This window comes from Tinamus guttatus, unplaced genomic scaffold, assembly GCF_059628265.1.
Source record: "Tinamus guttatus ecotype Peru unplaced genomic scaffold, ASM5962826v1 Tinamus_guttatus_pri_ptg000193l, whole genome shotgun sequence".
Taxonomy (NCBI): Eukaryota; Metazoa; Chordata; class Aves; order Tinamiformes; family Tinamidae; genus Tinamus; species Tinamus guttatus.
Window position 1 is genome coordinate 1,128,744 of NW_028288727.1, and position 23,924 is coordinate 1,152,667.

General features: G+C 35.7%; 1 protein-coding gene across 3 annotated transcripts in view; it reads right to left on the reverse strand.

Moving 5' to 3' along the window:
• Nucleotides 1–23,924, reverse strand: part of CACNA2D1 (calcium voltage-gated channel auxiliary subunit alpha2delta 1) — a 341,896-nt gene that overhangs the window by 157,219 nt on the left and 160,753 nt on the right. For all 3 annotated transcript variants that reach the window (XM_088523514.1, XM_088523513.1, XM_088523511.1), the window contains exon 5: nt 6,668–6,712. In XM_088523514.1, the coding sequence (XP_088379640.1) occupies nt 6,668–6,712 (45 nt within the window). The remainder of the gene's footprint in view (nt 1–6,667; nt 6,713–23,924) is intronic.

A 23,924-nucleotide genomic window follows, 5' to 3' on the forward strand; every position in this document is an offset into this window, starting at 1 on the left:
GGACAAGTCGTAACAGTTAAAACAAATCTTTCTAATAAATCACTGCACTAGAACAGATACCATGCACGAATTCAAATTCAACCCAAATTTAAATTTGTTCCTGGCCACTAATACCACAAGACTATAAATACTAGGTATCAATTTTTTTTTTTGCTAAATTAATTACAAATTGTAATTAAAAAAATAAACTGCAATGAAAGGTTGCAAATCAAATTCAGTTTTGCAATATTTGATAGCATGAAGAATTCCTAAAGAAAAAAATAAATGCAAATGCCTCTCTAAGGAAAAGGAGATCTTGAAATAGTGTGCCTGTTAGATAAGCATTCTGCTCTGTGCTTACTTACGCCTATATTCACACAGACCATAAATACACTTTTTTTTTTTTTTTAAATAAAAAGGGCAGTACAGAGTGGGGCAATTTAGCTTTCTAAGCTAGGGTAGAATGGGTTCTTCACAGAGTAAGTACAACATCTTCTGTTTGAAAATCTGCTGTAGATGAACCTTTATACACGATGAGTATTTACAAAATCTTGATAACCACTGCAGTTAAAATGCAGTTAAACAGTATGTAGCATTTTTAATCTGGAACTGAGCTAACATTTCATACATTGTTCCTGAAGAGCAATTAGACACTAAATCGTGACTGTAAACCATTGTTTAAGCCATGTGGCAAAGACAGCATATAATTTTTAAAGATTCCTCCCTACAAATTTTATAAAGTAATAAAAAATGTATTTCATATTTAAAACAATTAGTCAAAGGCATGCTCCAGACTGCTTCTCTATAGATAGAACTCACATAGTCACATATTTAAGTCACTTTTTATGCAAGTACCTACTCAGTTGTTAAAAGGACCATAACTCTAGAGTCTTCATGTTAACTCAGTAAAACAAAACAAGAATAAAAAAATGTTAATACCACTTATTAATAAACAGTTAACAGGAGCACAGGAGAACTGCTCTATCAGTCATGACAACAACCCAGCATGGAACTGTGTGAAGAGAAGTTTATCAAACTTCTCTTTGATAAATCATCTGCATTAACTAGGGACACAGCAATTGCCAGGAGATGCAACTGACTTCCCAGTTAAAGCTTAATGAGTAAGACCAGAAGAGATGCTGTAAACTTCCAGAAGAGATGGCTATTCTAGCATAAGGTAAGCTGTATTTTGAAGAAACAGTTTTTTATTCATTTAGCATTTGGACCTTTCAGTTAAGTCACGGAAAAAATATCTTTCTTAGATGGGCGTAACTTGTACAAGGAAGAGTTTATAAAAACACTACTGAAAGTTACATTTAAAAGTCAGAAAGAGGAGCAGATGTTAAAAAAGAAATCAAAGAAAACTAAGGAAGGAATCAAGGAAGAATGAGAACTAAACAAATGAGCAATTTGGTGCATATTGGTGGGGCAACTGGAAATAAGATGTATGAAGAAGGTATGAAATGAGTGGTAGTCAAATGGAGACCAGTATAAAAATATGGAAAGAACTGAACAGTGAAGTAAAGAGGACTACAAATAGGGTGGAGGATAAAAGGCAAGAAGAGAAAATGGGAGAAACAGGGAAAGTAATATTAAAACTTGTAGGAAAAAGCATCCTGATGTGGTACCACTTACCCGTCTAAAAATAGTGCATCATTTGTATGAAAGAGTCATAGGACAGAGTAGTTGACATCTGCAAATTAAAGTGCACGACAGACTGCAATATATCACAAGGAAAGGGCTCAGGGAACAGGACAGTGAATGAAAACCTGAGACCTGCATTAAATTACTAGTTTGGCCATTGCCTTTCTGCGTGATGTGAAAAAAATGGGTATATATTAATACTTCCTATCTTGTTTTGAAGATAAAACTCATTAATTCCTATGAAGTGCTCATATATTACAGCACTGTGGTGGGAAATAAGCAAGTAGAATCTAATTGCTGTTGCAGGATAAAGCTTGCAAAATGCGTATTACTGACTGGTGAACTGAGGGGTTAAAGATTGATTGTTTTACCTGAGAAACCAAAAGGCCCCAGGAATGATTGCTCTTCACAAGCTTGATTTTTTTTTTAATCCAAGCAAACAAAGTAATTAGATGGAAAAAGGCACCTCTAGACAGCAGATGACAAATGAGACAGAAGGATCACCTGAGTATGGTGCAAAAACAGAAGGAACAGAAGTAAAATATATTGGAGAACATTAACATAGACCGGGAGAAAAACAAACAAACAAAAAGATTTACCTTAGAGCAACCTTCTGATAAAAAGGAATAGAAGAAATCATATTTTTAAAGGGTTTCATGAAGGCAAGTAAAGATGAGCATGATAAATTTCTTATAATTCTTTAGACAACTAAATAATATTTAAGAGATTCATTATAGGAACTTGGTCAATGGAGAAAAACAGACACCAAGAAGTGACCCATCCCACCAGAGATATCTGCATGTATATGTTTGTAGGTATGTGTAAGAAAGAACTTTTTTAAAAAAAAAACACTTGTAAAATTCTACATAACAATGTTTTATTTGATGTAATCATTGGCTTAGTAAATCAAAACAATGAGATGCAAAAACAAGAAGAAAAGAATTAATTAAGTATAAGAGTTTAAATTCAGGAAAAAAAATCTATTAAAAGTAGACTTGTAAACAAAACCAATGAAGAATGATGATGCACCATCGATAGCGCACTTCCTTCCATGGAGCACGCAGAGAAGGAATCACTGTTAAGAGCGACGGAAGAAAGGATGAGCTGACAGTAAAAGCTAGTAATTATGCTGAGCACCATAAGCAGATAGTGGTTACAAATAAACTCTATTAACCAAAAGGGAAGATGGATGATGGCAGTCATTGTAACCACAGCCATGGGACTGGATCATCCAAAAGGGACAGCAGACAAGATATTCCATGGAGGCCATCTGGAAAACTCCAGTACCTTAGTGTGAAATGTTATTGTATCTTCATCTTCATCTTCATTCATTCTTAGTGTGAAATGTTATTGTATCTTCATCTAAAAGCAGAAAGATCTCAGTCCCACCAAGCCAAGAAGGATAAACAGTATCCCAACAATAACTGGGATATAAAAATCTGCTGTCTAGCTACCTGGATAAGCTTTGATCTAAAACTCGGGGAGCCCGAGCCTAGACCTGAGCTCAAGCCCGAGCCAGCTGTTGAGTGCCAGTGAGGCCTGGACACACTGCTGCCTGCTCACAGTGTCAACAGTTCAACTGAAAACTAAGCTGTTAAAGACTTTACTATCAGCTACAGGACAAATCATCTTCCTGTCCTCCCTCCTTGGGTGATTGGCAAAGAAAGGTTACTCCAAAGTGTGATCCACTGCATGATTTGCTGTAGAAAAGTTTCTCTGTGGGCTACAGAAAGACACTATGGACGTCGGCCTTCTAGGCTAAAATCACCCTTTAGGAATACCTTCTCTCTACCAAAAATACCTATGGTACCTTCTCCATTCCAAGCCATTTGAGTGCGACATGTTATTTCCCTACAGTCACTGGAACAATGTTGAATGTTTCCAAGCTCTATATCTTTTTTTTTTTTTTTTTTTTTTTAATATGTAAGGGATTGGAGGGGCAAGTGAAGATTCATACCAAGTTTAATGATAATAGGTGACAATTTTCAATTTGACATATAAGATATAGAAGAAATTGCAAATATAACTAGGCAATCTACATAGGATTCCTTTTAAGGAAAGGCAGGTGTATAAAAGGCACATCAATATTAAACCTTGTAAATGGGAAATTGTTTCTCATTCAGCTTACAGAAAAAAAAATGTAGAGATGTAAAATCTTTGAAAAATCATTTACTCAATAGAGTAAATAGAAAGTCTAGGCAAGTTGAACATTCTGTTTCTACAAAATAACATTTACTGTGATCAGTAAATCAATGAAACAAAACAACTGGAGTAAACAGTTCTCATCCATGCTTCAAGCAGAGTTCCTCTACAGGTATAAGAACTGAGGAAGTGAACAGAAGAAAACAAAAGTTCCCACAATAAAGTGGCCTAAGTCAGGTCCAGAAGAGGAATGCAAGTAAAATCAAGAATATAAATTAAATCACAGATCCATGTGAGCACAATCCTTTGTTTCTTTGAGACACAGTTTTAAAATGGGATTTTTTCTGTCTTCCCATGAATTTGTATTCTTCACTGTAAGCATCTGTGTTATGGTTTATGACAAAGCACGAATAGCTGCCAAAAGCCACGCTGTGTAATTACACAATCTTATTTTAGAGATATGGAACTGAAGAATGGACTGTTGGGTTCAGGCACAAACAGGGACAAAGAGTCTGCAGTTTTTAGACTTGACTGTCAGTCTTCTCAATCAGCAGTAAGTATCCCCACATCTTTCCATTCCCAAAGAAGTGCTGTAGTTAAAATACAAGGTGTTCTTGGATTCATTTTTTACACTTAACTGATAACTTTAGCTTCACTGATGAAGGAAAATAGTTACTACATTTTAGACTTTTAAAGAAATATTTGCATTAAAAAATATAAAGTGAAAAATGCAAGACGATGGAGCCTTTTTAGAAGGTGCACATTAGTGATTCTTAAAATATTGGGCCTTTTAAAGAGATATAAATCTACATATATAATAACATCTCTAAGCTAATTGTTCATGTTATACTACTTATTAACTTGTTATACTACTTATTAACAGCAGCATAAGAATTTTAGTTTACACTTAGCATTTGTATTACAGATTAAGGAGGATAAAGTTTAGCATTATTATGAATTTTCACCTTTACTTAATAGCAAGAAACAGAAGTAGATGAATTTATATCTAGGATGATCTATCTACACTTTGGCAGATGTGCTAAACTTGTAAGGTGTCACTGGCAGAGACACCATGGTCTAATTAGAACTCCTGGGAGACCCACTGGCATCTAAGTCAAAACATTTGCTTGCAATGCACCCCAAAACCTTTTGATCATATTAAGAACAACAACAAGAAAGCTCAAATGGCAGACACAAAGCATTTCCAAGCAACCAGAGACTTCAGAATCTTACACTTTCGTGAAATCCCTTCCATTTACATAGTTATCTAACCCTGGAAAGAAGTAAGTAGAATAACAGGAAAAAGGTTCACCAACAGAAAGCATTCCCTCTGCCTTCCCCCTCTTTAACCTTTTTCTTTGGACTATTATGAAAGAAAGAAATGTAATTGCTTATCCCAACGCATATAGTCCTATCAGCACACTTGCAGCCCACAGAACCAAGCCTCAATCCTATATTTTTATATTACAAAAAGTGTTTACAGAACAGATTTCTATAGCATGCAATTGTACTAGACGTTGGTTACTGCTATTCACCTTTGCAAACTGACTTTTTCTTGTTTCTCAATTGGACAAGTGAAGAGTGCAAACAAACAACTATATAAGGCTAGAAACCATTAAGTAGGTTCAAATAACACCACGACGTGTTCTTAAAAAATTCATTTGATACTATTTATGACAGAAAAAGTATTGGATTTAAAACTTTTAATTCAGTTACAAATATTCCCAAATAATATTTGACTTTTATATATGGCTTTATGATATATTTAGCCTTGGAATATAATGCTTGAGCTTGGTAAACAAAGCCCATGTTGTTCTCAGAAGTGACTGGCATGTTACTACAAAAATTCTGAAAATCCTATCAATTGAATGAAAAGAATAGCTTTAAAATTAAGTCATTCTTAGTTAATGTTACTTAAAGCACACAAGCTTTAAAAATTCAGATAGTAGTTTTGCTTCTTGTACTTGAGTTCCAGTGCTCTTAGTTCTGTATAAACATGTCAGCGTGATCTATGCTGTGATCTGTGACGTGATCTTGTCGCGATCTATGCATCTTCTTTAATTGCTTTACAGCAGAAGCATCAATTATAATATTGATGACATCAATCTTTACAGAATACTTCATTAAAAAGTGCAAATGAAGTATGTTGATACTTCTGATTAAGACATTTACAATATCTTTTCAATGACTTTATAAATTAAATCTATAATGAAGACAAGCAGTTGCATTATCTCAAGTGACAGCGATGATAACTTGTTTCTTTCCCAAAAGAAATTAAGATTCTTAGTAGTTAATGCCAGAATAGTAGAATTCAAACCACATGAAGCCAGAGTTTTATTAGAATTTGGGATTAAATTACCACACAATTGTAAAACTTTAAAAGAGTGAATTTCCATTCCCCCAAATCTTATTATATTAATGAATGATAACAAAGTGGATGAAAACAGTTATCCAGCTACATTTTATGCCTGCTTTTCACTCAAGTAAAAGAATTCTTACAGCAAATGCAGGGCTGGGAAATATGAGCTTAGAAAAGGGAGCCAGAAAAGTGTTTTTTCAGAGTACAGTAAATTCCTTACATTTATCATTTTGATTCTCCAGTCCTATAATTATGATTTTATCACATTTCAAGAAACGAAAGATACTTCGGCTGGACCACCTTATTTTTCCTCCTAACACTTCCCTTGATCTGTAGCTTTGAAAACTAAATGAGGGAAAGCAGACCTTTAGAATTAAAATATAAAATATAATCTGTTTCTCTAGGATTTTTTAAAATAATTTTCTTACTTTCTTCCTTCTGTGAAATATCTGAGTGATGGTCTTAGAGTTTGATTAAACTTTTCAATCCCTTTATATTTTGTTGTAATTTACGCAATGAAGCCAAAATAAAGTTATTACTTACATCGTTCTGATCATCTTTTGCATTGTAATAGATTATATCGTTATTCTGTAAAAGAAAGAAAGGAATTCTGTTAGTTCAGATGTAATGCATAAAGAGCACACCAATATTTTGTACATATATTCAGATAAATCTGCATTCCTTCATGTTTTCTCTTCAAAAGTTTAACAGAAACAGACCCTTACTGAAGTTGATGTTCATTACTGCACTTAGCTATTCTCATTATCTTTACCCCGTGCAACTGCTTTTACTAAACCAGAGTCCATGGTGTGCTGAGCACAAAGGAGGAAATTCCTTTCCTCATTTGATGCCAAAGCTAATTCTTGATTCACTTGCATCCTCTTTACATGGTGGTGTATGGAAACAACCATACTGTAAACAAACTGTTCCATCCAAAAATAATGATGATGATGATTGACAAGCAACAGTTAAAATGCTTAGGATCCAGCCAGAAGTAATACTAACTGCAAGTGCTAGCGAAAAAAAAAAAAGTGCTTTTATCACAAGATTTTGTCTTATTAAAAGAAAAGAGCTTCAGAAGACAAAAAAATGGGAAGATCCCTCTTGCCACACCTCCCAGAGCTGATCCCCTACAAGTCTTTGCCCCAAAGCTTTTGCTGGGGGAAAATGGAGGAAAATCAGTCCAGGAAAGTGCAACACAGACATATTTGTCTGGATATAACATATATATTTTTTTCCTATAGCAATTTTATTTAAAAAAGAATATTTCCATATGAACACAATTCTAGTCAGTCTTCTCTTGCACTGCCTTTCATCAGTGTATCAGGTTATTTCCCCCCCAACCCATTTAAACTTCTCAATTTTACCTAACAGTACTTCTGGTCATAGGACCATTTAATGCATAGGACTTTTAACGTTGTCCTCTGTGCACTCAATTCCATTTTTCTTCTTGAAATATGGGGTTCTGTGTTCTCACAATTATATTTGCTCTTTTATTTTAGATTTTAGTATGTTTTAATTGTTCAAACCTAGCACCATTCCCTAATTCTACTGGACTAAACAATATTTTTGAAACAACCTATTAAAGAAGTATAATTCAGAAACGAGACACATTTAGAAGTTAATTAAAACAAACCACCAAAAATAAATTAGATGCTTTTTAGGCTATTCATGTCTTGTAGTCCATTATCCTGCCTGGAGGTATTACCTATATAATCCATTAACAAAAAGTGACATTGGTCATATTTCACTGCTCCTAATATAGAAAGCATGAGCTACACAGAGCTGCACCACACTGAACGCTGTACAGTTCACAAATTAGATTCACGGATCAGTTAAATCTATAGAGGACAATTTTTCATAATTTAACCACTTCCAGATGACAAGAACAAATTGCTTTGTTGCTGGGTCCCAGGCAAGTACTTTAGTTATTTATTAACTCCTTGACACAAAGAATTTGAACCTTCCTATTGTTACACACTTGTAGAGCATCCTGCCATCAGGGAACACTGCATAATTTTTCAGCACGTCTAAGACACAGCATAAATACCCCAGTCTCTCTCTTTTTCCTTTTTTTTTTTTCCATACAATAATGCTATGCTGAAGGAAAGTAAATATTTGTTATATTCATTAGCACTTCAGTTTGTGACTGAAGTGAATTATTAGGACACTCCTGAACATGTGTTTATGACAGAAAATACTTTAGGTGACCATAGGTCTAAATTAGATTTTAACATAGTACTGCTGGTCATACATGCTTGCAAAATTTATACAATGCAAAAGGACAGCTGGCACCAACAACATAAAAAGCTTCAGGATCTGACCAAGATATGAAAGGCAAACTAATATTATACATTGCAGTCCAAATTATTGTTATATTTTGACTATTCTGTTATTTTCCTATTCTACTTTTCACTATTATGTTCTGTCCTGTCCTATCCTATCCTACTCTAATGATCTTCTTCCTCCGCACTTTCACAGTACTGCAAAATTATTAGTACGTGTTTTAAAACATGAAATTAAGACCAATTTTTTAATTGATTTTTCTTTGTTTTAAAACAATTTATAAAGACGTATTGTGGAATTCCCTGGGTAGAGGTCAAAGAACACTTCTCTTGATCTGCTGGCAACACTCTTCTCATGCAGCCCCGGGTATTGTGGGCTTTGCTGCGAGGGACATTGCTCACTCATGGTCACCTTGTTCATCAGGGCCCACCAAGTCCTGCTCTACAGAACTACTCTCCAAGAGGTCAGACCCAGCCTGTACTGGGACACGGGGTTAGTTCTCCCTAGCTGCTGGACTCTGCTCTTCCCTTCATTGAGCTTCATGAGGTTCCTGCCTGTCTGCTTCCCCAAGCCAGCTGAGGTCCCTCCAAATAGGAGCCATCCAGTGCATCAGCTACTTGTCCCAGTTTAGTGGGGAGAAAGACGACATAAAAGCCCTGTAGTAGGCATCACAATATTTCACAGAATTCTCTTCAGGCTGTTTTTGTCCCCAAAACTTCTTCCCATCATTTGATGTCAGTCCAAATTGAAACTTGTTGAATTCAACAGAACAGCTTTGGAATGGGATTTCTATGGACATATTTTCATGTTATGAATGGGAAGTCATGAATAATATGATTATAGTCCCACCGGAGACAAACTCCAAAATCAATATCCACTCCAATTAGGAAGTAGAAAGATTTATAATATCCCGCTGGGCTGCCCTGGTAGGAGTAAAAAGAACGTTAATGATTTCAGATATCCTTCTCTCCCTCACCTCCTACTCATGCTTTTAGCATCCTCCCAAAGAATGACAAAAAGCTTAAGATTTTATAAACACTTCTAATAGTAAAACAGCATCACAAATGGAAAGAGAGAGAGAGAAAGGGAGAGAGGAGGAGAGAAAGACAGAAGAGAGAGAAGGAGAGAAGAGAAGGAAAAAGAGAGACAGAGAGAGAGAGAAAGAAAAGAAAGAAAGAAAGGAAGAAAGGAAGAAAGGAAGAAAGGAAGAAAGGAAGGAAGAAAGGAAGAAAGGAAGAAAGGAAGGAAGAAAGGAAGAAAGGAAGAAAGGAAGAAAGGGAGAAAGGAAGAAAGGAAGGAAGAAAGGAAGAGGAAGGAAGGAAGGAAGGAAGGAAGGAAGGAAGGAAGGAAGGAAGGAAGGAAGGAAGGAAGGAAGGAAGGAAGGAAGGAAGGAAGGAAGGAAGGAAGGAAGGAAGGAAGGAAGTTTAAAGAAGTGGTTAAATACATACATAAATATTCTCATCTATCTTGTTTATCCCTCCTCCACACCACTAAATGAGCAGAGATGATTTTGAGATGCTTTTTTTATTATTTTTTAAGCAAATATATGTTTTCCAAATGGTTTAGGAAATTGCTAATTTTCTCATCAAATAATTTCTTCAAAGTATAACCAACTGAGTAGGGATTCTTCTTACAAGGCAAAATGCAGTTGATGGGAAAGCAGATTTCCAGGTGGGAAAATGAAATGAACATATTAGCAGCTAATTAACCTTTATATCACACTATCCTATCCGCTTAATGAAAGCTTTAGCATATTTTTATTTTAGCTTAATTTATTCAGCTTTTTTTCTTTTGGTAGTTGGCAACACCTCCCCCCTTCCTTCTCCCCTCCAAAAAAATGAAACTGTCTAAATTGAATGCAGATTTTATCTAGATTCTGGCATTATTACATTACAAGAACCATTACATTACACAAAAAAAAAAAAAAATGGACAATTGAACATGAAATTTAAATCACATTTTCAAGATACCAAGATTGGCCTTCTGAATTCATCTTAGATAGCAGTTAAAATGTAATAAACTGGGATGCACTTATTTACAACTCTCATACTATCATAATTGCCTATGGAAAATGTGCCAGTTCTCCCACTCTAACAGATCTTCAGCAATCTTGGAATTTTACACTAGAATACTCTTTTTTTTTTTTTTTCTGTAGGCTGCACACGGTATTTTAAAGGCATTACTTAAGCTGCTGCATTTGAAGTATGCACAGTTAATCAGGCCACAACAACAACCGCTATTAGGAAAAAATATAAGTATTAGACATATGCAATAAGTGGAAGAAATTTTGAAGCAGCAGTGTTCATAATTATTAGGTGGATTAGGTGGATTAGATCTCAGAAAACCTAGCAATTAGTTAACTATGGTAAGAACATGAAGACTATGATAAAACTCTTATGAAACCAGGAATTAAAAGAAGAATACAAAATTTACTGTGAATACGTCTATTTCAGTGAACAATGAGGGCTCACTTTGGTTCCATCAATGGCATCAATCTGCATTTATTGTTCAATCCATTAAGTTTTTTCTATTTAATTTTTTGCCTGTAATACCATATGTAATCTGTATATTCTGAAAAAACAAGTTTAAAAATGCAAAAATAGTTTTCCTTATACAATCAGACAAAACCAAATCAATTATTATTAAAATATTATTTCTTTCATTCCTCTGTCAAATCATTACAATTTTACTATTAAAAAGAGATTTAGTTCTGATAAACACTTTTTTTTCCCTGAGAAATATCAATTTCCAAAACACATGCCATCTTAGTTTTTGAAAAACACTATGAAATGAAAGATGAAAACATTATATGAGGCAAGCCCGTTTTACATTTACATACATACATAAACTTTTAGAACATGTCCAACAATTGAAACAGTTCCCCAGAAACGGAAATTTACTTATCACTTTGAAAAGAAAAAAGGGAAAAAAGAAAGAAAAAAAAAAGGAGAGAGATGGCTAGGAATCTATTACACAGTCTCAGTAATTAAATCTAAGCTGAAATCTTCCAGCCAGATTCATGTCTTTTAAAAAACTCACTGTACCAGAAAAACTGCTAGCGTTTTGTATAATTTGCTTTAAACTGCAGCAACAGCAGCTGAGGGATTTATGCATCTCTTTCCTCTTTTTTTTGGCACATGTAAAAGCTAATATACAGAGGGACTATAACTTTCTGTATTTCTATAGGAAAATTAGACTCTCAGGATTTTTTGCTTAGTGTTACAACAGTGCATAAAGAGGCCAAACAAGTTTTCATACATAAATTATGAGAATACGATCAAAACTTTGGATCATACCACTGTCACATCTGGAATTGTCTTGTGAAATTAATGGTATCTTTTAAATCAAATTTTAAAAGCATTTCATTCTTTTTTTTTTTTTCCCCTTGTCTGTATCTTCTCTTCCCCTGGTTTATCCAATTATGCAGTCTTTCCTACCGAATCTCCCCAGTTCTTCCTTAGCATGGAAAGGTGGTTTCCAAAGGGGAATAAAGTTTAAAGAATTTCAGGCCATATCTTCTTTCCTCACTTCAGTTTCAGTTCATGTACATACCACATGTGTCTGGCATATTGACTTGAAATTATTTTAATGGGGCTCTTACAAATAGAAATCTTGTCCACTTTGTAAAGCCTTTATTTTAAACGATTATGCTAAATCTCTGGTGGCTCAGAAGGGAAACTACTTTGAGCAGCTAGTTATCAGGCTTAAGAAATACCCAGGGTGCAAATACCTGATTAATAAAGAGCAGACACCACCGTAATTGAATTATTCTGCTCGGATATGCGTTCTGGGCCGGGTCTGCCTGCTCTCCCAGCAGAGCTGCATGGAGAGCACCTGGTCTGAGAAGCCCTTCAGGAGTGTGGGGCACCCAGCGCTTGCAAAACATGGCCCGACCTCTTGGCATAAGAAAGCTGAGGATTTTTCCAGTAAATCATTGAAATAAAATGTCTGCACTGCAAATAATTTAAAAAATGATTATTTTTTTCTCTTATTATCTGTTATATTCCACAGTTACACTGATGTTTTTGTAGAAGAATAGTGAGGTGTGAGAGCTGTGCCAGTACTTTGCTATTATATTTTTCACTATCTGTATTAACAATCACACTATATGTAAAGTTACTTATACTTTCTCACCGTTCTCTCACAGATGACAATAAAGATTTTTAGCTGTACTTTCCTTGCTGCTTTGGGAATGGCTATGGCACAAAATGCAGAGGAACACGCAGACAGAACTGTGTTGCCATAAAAAGGGGCAGGGGAACATGGAAATTTAAGCTGAGGAGGAAAGAAGAAGGAAAGAAGGATTTTGTCAAAGATGAGGCCACTTTCATATCCAGAAGAGACATAAAGAGAAAACCTGTGCCAGAAGGCAGCAGATAATACTGTAGGAGAGCCGTCTTGACCAAACCTTTCCAAACTATGATCTCTTTGGCACTAAATTTCCTGGCATTCTTCCATCTCCTACCCCCTTGCTTTTCTTCACATAGTTCAGGGTACAAACCTCATAATGATATTACCTTAGGTTTTCCCTGCTAGTCACGTTATCAGCATTATGCTATAAAAACAATATTCTGAGGCAGTCAGCACAGTCTGCTCAGTCTGTAGGCACAGTGAATCAAAAATAAAGCACACACACACTAAAAACATTATGGATACTGGGGGGTGGATACTGTGCCAGCTGACGGCAGAGCCAGGACGCCTTCCCTGCTGTGCTCTACAGAGACGCTGTCACGCTGAGCTCCTCAAATCATTCATTATGTTTTCTCAGTTTGCATCTTCATTTTTGTTCTAATATTTCTTGTTTTTAAAACACGACGGTGAAACTTCAAGGGAACTGGCATATAGTGGTTTAACTACTTGTGTTTTCAAGGTACGTAATTCCACTCCCACTTTGGTCCCTTGCAGATGTGCAAAATGAAGGGTCATCTAACGGCATGTACTGGCCTATGGATGTAAATATATGGATGTATATATGGACGTATAGATGAATTTCCGTGCATGTATATATATACACACACACACACACACATATATGACTGTGATGCATGTTTATATATACATAGGCAGAGGAATATTTGTACATATTACGTACACAAACACATACCTTCCTTTTCACCACGACTAGTTTAAGTTCATGCCTTGTCTGAATCTTAGCATCTATCCACATTCCTGCTTAGTAACACTTAAAAAGCACAGGAAAAAGCATATCCAATATTTTAGAAATGTAGAAAAATCTTCTATCATCTTAAGTCTTCCTATCTTAAAGCAATAGGGGAAGGATTTGTCTTGATTCATACTAAAGCCTTTAAAACTATACAGATATACTACTGCAGCACTTCCAGGCAGAGCTGAAAGTTTGGGGCATATTCAGTTATTTCCCTCAGTATTTCCTCATCAGTCTATACATGACAATGATCTGAACGGCTTTATTGTAGGTGCATCCTATACTTGACAAACATAACCCAACTTCCATTAGATCTATGGATTTGCAGTGTTGTACATTTACCAACGCATAACCACCTCAGTGGTGAATTCTTGTGTCAGTATAGCCTACTTATATGAATCTGGAGAGGAAATCCAGTCTTGTTGTCTATGTTATATATATATATATATATTTTCATAAAATAGTATTTATAATTCATAACCATATCATAATTCTTTTCACATGAGTACTGGGATTTTGCCCTATCACAACTGGGTAGGCTGCCGAAGGCCTTTGCCTTTTACTCCTACCTGCTCTATGCAGGGCTGGAAAGCCCTGACCAAGCTAAGGCTTCAGGCACTATCCAAAAGGTTCTACTCAAAACTGACCTGTGAGCCTCATCTCCAGCATTTTTTACCAATTTTCCTTTATACTATTCACACACGTGAAAAGCAGCGTAGCAACTTCCAGCTTCAGATACAGAATTTCAAAACCCGACTTAAATTAGCTGAAAGTCTAAGGCAAGGCTGATCTAAAGATCAGCCAATCTTTACAGATATGTTCGATGACTTAGCTCAGCCAAAGAAGACCAGAGCTGATTTTTAGTGTCACTCGGTGATATTCTGCCTATGCTGTGTCAGGACTTACAGCATTTTCCCCAATATTCCATGTTATGAATTGAATTCATCTCAAGTAAAGCTTTGAGGCAGAGATATCTTGACAAATAACACAGAAAAAAGAGAGAGAATGGAAGTATTTGGAATGCTCTATTCTCTATGCTCTCGTATATTAAGGAAATTATTCCCTTCCCAAGTCACCTATCAATCAGCAGAAGTGGAAATGATCTATCACTAGAGATTAACAAATTTATGCAAAACATACTAGAAACAAATATAGAACCTTAATCCATCCTGAGGTATCCTTTCCTGAAATACTTCACCAAAAGAAAGAACACCCAATTTTTAACTCATTCTTCATGGCAGTAATGCAACTGTAGCACAAAATGCCATCATAAACAAACCATGGTTCTAAGGAAAACATAGTTTTCTTTAAAGGACAGGAAGAGCTGTGGCAAGCTGTGGCTTCCCTAACACCTATTTTGAAATAAGTTCAGTTTAGAAATAATTTAAACTACTAGTGAAATTCAACTGGCATATTCAGAAAACTTAGAATCTGGTATAAAACTTTTTTGTTGTTGTTGTTGTTGTTCTCTGAAAGTCTTCTTTCACTTTTTGGACAGAAAAATTATACACAAAACATGAAAGATTTATCAGGAAAAAAACTCTAGGATTATGTGCTGGCATGCAAGAATCTATGTATAGCCAGGCTCTTTAGTTTTACTATTCCCATGTGTAACTCAAGAAATGTAAAAGCGAAGTGTCTCTCTTGAGAAGTCGCAATACTCACAGGGCTAAGAAGAAAATCCTACTTGAATTAATTATTCATTGGGGATTATTCATCCATTTTTATAAGTGAGGATCTGTTCTGGATCACCATACTCATATATTTATATTTATTCTTTAGATTTTCAAGACAGTAACAATGTGGAGTGCTTCGGCAATAATATAATTTGGAAATATCAAATAGAAATAAGAAAATAGAATGATAGTGTTTTCCATAAACACATAAATTAGAGGCAGCCACAGAGTCGGTCTAGAGCTCATCAGACTTGCTAAACTCCTAATGTCGCTCCACTGAGACACAGAGCTGCTTGCGTATGCATGAACACAGTCTTCATCTGCTCACGGCTGGGAGCAAAAGTGAACAGGGAAAGGAAAGAAATACTTAACAGATGCATTTCTGGTCAGATCACATAGATTACTGTTTCTTTGCAAAAAATAGGGGAACATTAACCCTTACTGCAAAGAATCTCTCCATTATGCACATCTCTTGCTTTGCAGCATCTCAGAGACTCCTGTCATTACTTGAATGACACAATGTTCATCTTCAGAGCTTAGAAAAGTCAGAATTCCACCATTTACTGAAATTCCATGAAAACCAGATGCATACTCTGCACCGTGAATCTGAGGGGTAGTTTGCACAGGGGAGTGGCAGGATAAGAATCCCCAAAACCATGGAGCAAACTGGAGCTGTCACCAGCAGCTATCCTGGGGGCCCACCAGCAGCTCTGAGGTCATTTTAAAGACAATTAAGAACAAAATTCTCATTAGCCTTTCTGCTGTGGAGCAACTGCAAACTATTACTTTTTTTTTTCTGTTTGCAACCACTACACAGAGCACTATTCTTGCCACATCAGCTCTTGGTATCATTTAAGTGCACTCTGTTTGGAAATGGCAAATATTTTGTTTATTAATCCACTAGGTTTTGTCTTCTTTTTTTTTTTTTCTTTTCCTTTCTTTTCCTTTTCCTTTCCCTTTCCCTTCCTTCCTCTCTTTTCCTCTCTTCTCTCTTTTTCACATTTTTTTCTTTTCATTCTCTTTTGGCATGATATTTCATGACATTTCTACTACACTAAGGCCTTTGAACATTAAAATATCTAAACTTTCCACTTGCCACATTAGCTCATATTTTTATATATTATTTTCCACAGATGATGAGCTGTGACAAAGACATTCTGAACGTTGATGTGAGATCAAAAAAAAAGAAAAGAAAATCCTCTGCCTAATGAACAAGGCAAGCTCTCAAGATACTGCCTGATGACTCCTATGCCTTTGCCAGTTAAACACAAGAGGTTAAGAGAAGGAAACAGAGTCAAAAAAGAAAAGCCACAAATAAAGATCTCCACCCCAAATAATGCAATCCAAATCTCAAAATTTCAAAAGGACTCTGTTTTCAATGTGAAATATTATACCTGAGGCAAGTCTTGCGTATTCCCCATTTCTGCCCCTTTTTACATAAAGCACTTACTTACTTAAAATATTTTGAGTCTAATTTACTTTGAAAAATAGTAAATCAGAATGAAAATTGCCAAAGTTATCATTTAAAAACAGTCATTAAAGATTATTAAACAGTTTACACTGTATACACTGTATAGCTGCCATTCATTCTACAAAATAAGAATCCAAACTTTCTAATATTTTCTGAATTTCTAAATCTTTAAAAGTCTACCTCCATTATGAAAATGTTACATTCGAATGTTACTTTCTTACTCTGTTAATCAACTCTTTGTGCATATTTGATATCTTTATTTTTTAAAAGGAAAAAAAAAAAAGATCTTCTGGAAGGCTATTAGCATTTCGAAAGAAATAGTGGTAAATCATATTTAACAACTGCTGATGCATTTGCTAAGTTCAACATTAAAAAGATCAAGGTAACATGATTCTAAGTAGGAATAGCTTTGACCCACTGAGTGCCTGTAGCAGATAATGCAAACAGAGGAGAAATATCCTAGATTGACTAAAAGATGCCATTTAGGCCGGCAGGAATATTCATTCGAGGAGAAAGATGCTGGGAATTTTGAACAGAAAAAAAAATAAAATTAAAAATAAATAAAAAATAAACAGGACCCCAGAATTACATTTTTACTTTATTTTTTTATTCATCTAATGTAGTAAATCTTTGCTAAGGATTACATATCACAAATGTATTTAAGAAACTGAATTTGAACGTGAAATACAGAATGAATGGAAATAATTATCTAACTGTTTTACAAAGTCAGTGAGAAAATACGTACAAGAGCCATCTGCAGAAAGCTTTTCTTAGCATACGGCACCTCTCTATTGTAAACTAAAGAACCTGCAGGGTGTTAATAAATTGAGTACAATAGTACATCTTGCTTTTAATAAGATGTTTGTTCAGAAAGCACATTAAAGAATCATTCAACAAGAAGGTGATAATGCATATGCATAGTGTCTTAATAATAAGAACTCACACCTTTTTTCATTCTTTTCTTTTTTTTTTTCTTGCTCTCTTCCTCCTCCTTTCAAAAGCAGCACAATTTTTAATGAGTTTCCTGGTCAATAAGTAGAAAGAATATGAGATGTCTTTTAATGTATTTGATTTTTCAGATAAAATGGGATGCTTGAAAGATTCAACAATGATTGAAGGTGTTTCATCTGTACCCTAAAAGCTTTTTTGGCATTTTCTCTACCAGTGAACTACTTTGCTGCACTGATAAGATTCTTGTAATGATTTATATTACAGAGTTACACTCCTAAACTAAGTGTAAACATATTAAGAGACAAGCTAGCATAAGCAACCAAAATCCAAAGACCAAAAGATCTGTTAGAAAAACTGGTTAATGTATTTTTTAATTTATTTATTATAGTTACCCATCTAAGATCCCTGCTTGTGTATAATCTCTATTCTGAACGCAAAGCTAGAGTTTGCCTTCCTACTTTCCCCTTGAACAAACCTCCATTTTGGATTAAAATTCTTATGGTAAAAACAAAACAAAACAAAACACAGGGATTATAGCCAGAAGATGGCACTAACCCATAAAACAGATCTTTTATAGGAGAATGAGTGCATGGAAGAAATCCCCTATGGCAACACTGATTTTAGGAGACTATAATTTCTAGATAAAAATTGATCAAGGGTCACCAGAGAGATAATAGAGAATTACAAAAGGGAAGGGAGCTAGCCGATTCTTTTGGGCTCTCCCATGGATCTCGTCTTGGTGAGCCTCAAGGAACCCTCCTGTTTTCTGCAGAGACAGAGTCGCCTTCTCCCCGCTCCAGACTCCAAGCATGCTAGCAAGAGGCATTGCCCTTAAAAGAGTTTTCACCTAAAGAACTGTAGTTTTTTGTCTCTGTAAACATGTCTTATATCTAACAAGTGTCTCCTAAAAAGCTGTAATGCAGAGGACGTCTGTGAGGCTTTGTGAAAATTAGAAACTCAATATTGGGGGCAAAATCCTGGGGACAAAAAGCTGGACAAGGAGATTCTGTTCCCAGGAGGGAATGCCAGACAAATTTGGTGCTTGTACAATGACGCCTATGTCATATTCCACTATGTCACATGAAGGCTTCAGCCTTCCTGGTCATGTTCATGCTGAACTTCTAAATTAAGAGGAATTGAACTGCTAAATTAAGAGGAAACACTGCTCGCTAACTGTGCAAATCCTTCCAAGGCAAGGTGAGACTGCTTGAAACACAGCAGGAAATGAAGCCAATTTTGCTTTTAACAGGGAGAATTTTTAGATTAAAAAAAAGCTTTATTTTACCCTAGAAGTGATGAAATTGCAGTAATTGCTATACTTCCTGTCCTCTTTTGGGAAAGCACTACTGAAAAACTTGTGGAAATGCAAGTTCCTGCAAAAATTGCTGTTTGTTTTTTGAACTGAAGAGCTATGGATTATTTAGGTGAGAATCATATAAACTTTAGAACAACCTGTGAAAAACACCCAGTTTCAGTACTTTGCAATTCATTTTTATTTCCTCTGTACCTCACCTTTCTACAACCTACCCAGCATATACACAGCTCTGTCCCCCGAGTGAAAAGATGCCAAAGTGCATACAGTCACTGACAGTCAAAAGCTGATTTCACATCCTTGCAGTGAGATATATGGCACATTTCATTTAAATTATGCACAAATCAAAGCTATATGCCACATAAGTGAAGGTGGCACACAGCCCTTCAGAGAAGGAAATATTATCCTCCCAAAGACCTTGACCATCTGCCTGTCAATTCAAATCAATCATGCTGCATGTTTTTTTTTTTTTCACAAGTCACATATGCTTTAGAAGCATGAGCCCTCACCCAAAATGAATCAAAATCAACGGAACCTGGGTTTTCTTGTATTTTTTTTTGTTTTCGTTTTGTTGGTTGTTTGGTTGGTTGGTTGGTTGGTTGGTTTTAACCAGGCACTGGAATAGACCATTACGTGAAGCTGTGCTCGGTGCATAAACATTTTGATAACTCAGTATGGATCACTCAACTGGGAAGGTTTTGCACCTCTTCTCTGCCCCAGGGGCCAGTGCTCTGCTCTTCTCTGAGGACTGTCATCTCCCCACTCCTTGCCCTGAAGAGGACTATTAGGGGTACAACTAACTCAGGAGAGCTGTATCCTTTCTATGATGGCTTGAGGGGAAAACAAGAACCTAGTTGGTTACCTGAGCATCTCCAACATCCCTGAATTTTCCCGAATGTCTAAGGGATAGACATTCTCTTTCAAAAGACATAAAATATGCTATGTATACTGCCCCATTAGAATGAAGTATTATTAAAGTTGGCAGGTGTTTTTTAATATTTTACTGCTGCTGTAACATCCATGCTAAATTTCAGACAGTCCTGGGGACTCAAGCCTTCAACCTGCAGAAGAGGTCAAGCAGTGAGAGATATCTGCTCCTGCTCTGCTCTTGCAGACACCCCTGTGTCACCTCTGCAGATCGTCCCTTGTGAAGGAGAACTGCTTTCATCTCAGGTGTTCTTCTTCGCTTCTTTCCTGAGCAACTCCTCACTACATTTTTATGCACCAAATACGTGTAATAATAATAATAAAAAAATCAAAAGTAGTATTTCCATGACCTCTTGTCTCACTTTTAAGCCCAGACAGCAGTTAATTCCCTCTCAGAAACTGTAGCATGTAGGGAATCAACTATTACCCAGAAGAGTATAAAACAACACCACTGCTCAGAAGATAATACATATTGAAAGACTTCTGCCTGTGGCTTTTTAATGTGATAATTAATTCCTAAAAGTCTGAATTTCAGTCTTCATATAAATAAGTGGATGCTAATAGGCCATGCATAAAGATTCTCCTTGTTAAAATACAAATGAGATTCCTTATATTTATACATGTGTAAGTACAATTAATATTGCAACCCAATTGGAAACAAAATTGGTTTAGTTAACCAACCATTTCCATGCAATCAAATGTGGTATCAAATGTAATTGTGGAAGATCCACTTGGGGAATAACAGCAATTATTTCATGCAGGATTCTCCCCTCCTCCTTCCAATTCCAGCCCCCCCCCCCTTTTTTTTTTAATCCATCTGTACTCCAGCAAAATAACTGGACCATTGCAAGTGTCAAAAATACCATCCTTTAGCTCTTCAGAATAGGAGGAAATTCAAACTGACAAGGCTGTTCCATTTAGAAATATCATTTTGTGCATCTGATTTATAACTGCATTAATCTAAAAGTACTTAAGTAGTTTTCATTTCTTCAGCTCCATATATGTATCTAGGGAATTGCACAATGCTGATGGAGCAGGGAGCAGAGAATAACATTTCTTTATTTGCCCGCAGTTAAGTAGTTTGAATTTACCTTCATAAACTTCACAAATATTCTCTAGAGAATTAATAATTTGTAATAGATAGATATTATTTTAGGGCCTTAGATGTAAACCATGAATCAAATATTTTAATTGGAATTACCTTTAATCAGGAAACATGTTTTAAAAACAGATGTTCATAAAACATGTCAATTTTAATGCAGAAAATATTCCGTATCCTTAATATTTCTCTGGATTGTTTTACACTTTTTGTAATAATTATTGCCTTAGTTGCCTTAACAAAATTATTTTGTATTTGCTGATGCAAAATGGTAAAAGTCATTACAATCTTTTTATTTTAATTAGCTATCCCCAAAATAAGGTAAAAATCTAAAACATACTCTTAAGTATTAAGTCTTAAGTCTTTTTAGATTTCGATTTTCAAGACACTCAACATATATTCAATAGGATTCAGTTTAAAGTGTGTGTATATAATTAAATATATATGACATATATATATGACTATATATAATATATGACACACACACACACAGATATGTAGCCCCCAAATTTAGCATGCGTATTTAGAAAGATGTACAAGATGATAACCATAGAGTAAAAATAGGATTAACATAACTAACTATAACTATTTATACTTTTGTATTTATGTTTTTGTTTGGTTAGTCTTTTTGAAATAAGAGGCAATTCTTGCAATTAGAAGGATTTTTTTATATATATATAGACACGAAGCTCAATCAGCATAGTTTCCGCTATTTTTTTCCTAAAAAAATCATATAGATTATCTCATTTTGCAATGCAAAAAAAAAGTATCCTTAACATTTCTTTCAAATTCTTTCAAAAACTCTTGCAAATTCTGGCAGCATGAAATCATAACCTGAATTAACAAAAGTGAGACTGCAGCATCAAATCTGGATCTTTGTAGCTTTTCTCACCCACTAGGTAAGTTAAAAACACCTTATCATCTGAGGATATGGAATTTTTGCTACACTCTGACTCTAACCTGCAGAGTAAAATCTTCCCTTTTTTTTCAGTTTGCAATCTGTACACTCATGTATAAACATTCACACTCAGAAGAAGCTGTTAGTAGTGCCGGTCTCACAGTTTTCTGATTAAATGAGCCCTTGTAGGACTCAGTGCTCACACTCTTTGTCCTCCCTCTCCCCCATTCCCTGCACTGAAGCGGGCCAGTATAGAATTCCCTAGAAAGAACCTTTTGGTCTTTGCTTGTTTGTGATATTTTCTCCCTAAAGCTCCATAGGCCATCACCGAGCTGCAATCTGACCGTCAAGGACATTGATTGCTGCTTGTGAACTAATTAGAAGATGAAACAGCCTGCCCTTCAAAATGTCTTTCTCTTCTGACTCATAAAAGAAAGGGCTTAAAGGGCTTTCATCACCCCAAAACCACGCCTGGAAAAGAAATAAGCCTCACACAACATGAACCATTTATAATGCTACCAGGAGTATATTAAGAACCACCAACCATGGAAAGCTTTCCAGTACATCTTCTATTTTCCTTCCCAGCCATTAGGAGAATGAATCTTCCAGTGAAAATTAAGTTTATCAGAAAGATCTGTGTGCAAACTAATTTGAACAGGCATTTTCTAAAAAGTAGGCCAGAATGGAAGAAAGATTACTTCTGGCAAAAATGGAACAAATTAAATTATAAGAAGCTTAATACATTTATTCGAAATTTAATTGCATAACCTAATGTCAAGGTTATTACATGCTGCATAGTGTTCTCATCCAAATTCAAAATGGCCAGGCACAAGCTTGGTTTGCAGTTACTTTATTATAAATCTAAAACTGCACCGTTTTTTCATTCTAACCACAGTCATTGCCAGAGCCACACACATTAATATAAAATCACATATCAAAATTACTTCGAGATCTCTCCTTGGCAATGAATTCCGATGAGAACAAAAGTGTCTTTGGTCTGAGTGAGGAAAGGGCAAAAGAAAAATCAAAACCTGGGACAGTCTTGTTACGTGATGCCAGTGTCTACAGTAACAGAAAACAAATCAGTAGAAAGAGCATCTGATAATATTCATGCTGTTCTGCACAGAGTCCATCAAAACTGCAGGCTTTTTTTTTTTTCTAGCAGAAAAGGCTGCTGAAACATTCCTGCATCCCTATGGAACAGGGATTCTGCATTTTAGCATGGATTAGAAGCTGTGCCTGTGCACAGACCACACTTGAAAAACATCCTGGCAGTGCCCGAACTGTTTCTGCACTCCTACGAGCTGCCACTTCCCTCTGAAGGCGGCCTGACCTCAGGAGTGTTTCTGCAGATCTCCATATTAAAGTGTCTGAGGAACATGGGACATCATGAAAACAAAAAATAACACTGTGCATTTAATTGTGAGCCTGTATTATTCCAGTACATGTGCAGGCAGAGTCTATGTGTGTTACAGCAACACATAAAAGTACCATCTGCTTTTATTTCTGAAAAAACAGGTAATTAAGGCATAATAAATGACTTCTTTGACACTTAGTAGGGAACTGTAGCCTAAAATTGACAGGCTTATAGTCATGAAGCACAGTATTAATCTGACTTGAGCAAAATAAAAGAATTAATGTTGCATATTTTGCAACAATCTCACTTGTCTTTCAAAAAAAGGCTATGACTTTTACTATATAGCATCATGTAGGTATAAAGAAACCTTCCTCTTCCCTCTCTCCCACTGCCCCCCGCACCACTACATAAACTAAAAACTTGTTTAAAACCAATTCTGCATGTTTCAGGGCTTGGCGGAGCACATGCATTTTACTGAGAGTTGCTATCACTCAGATGTCTTCTCTGCAATTACTCCTTACATCTCAAAACAAACAGACGTCCTGGGTGCAGCTCGGAGCTACATGGTGGAGCCTGTGAAGCTCTTGAGGATCCTACGAAGGGCAAAACGCTCTTTATTCACCAGAAACACAGCCTGAATCTTTGTTTGCTCAGTAAAA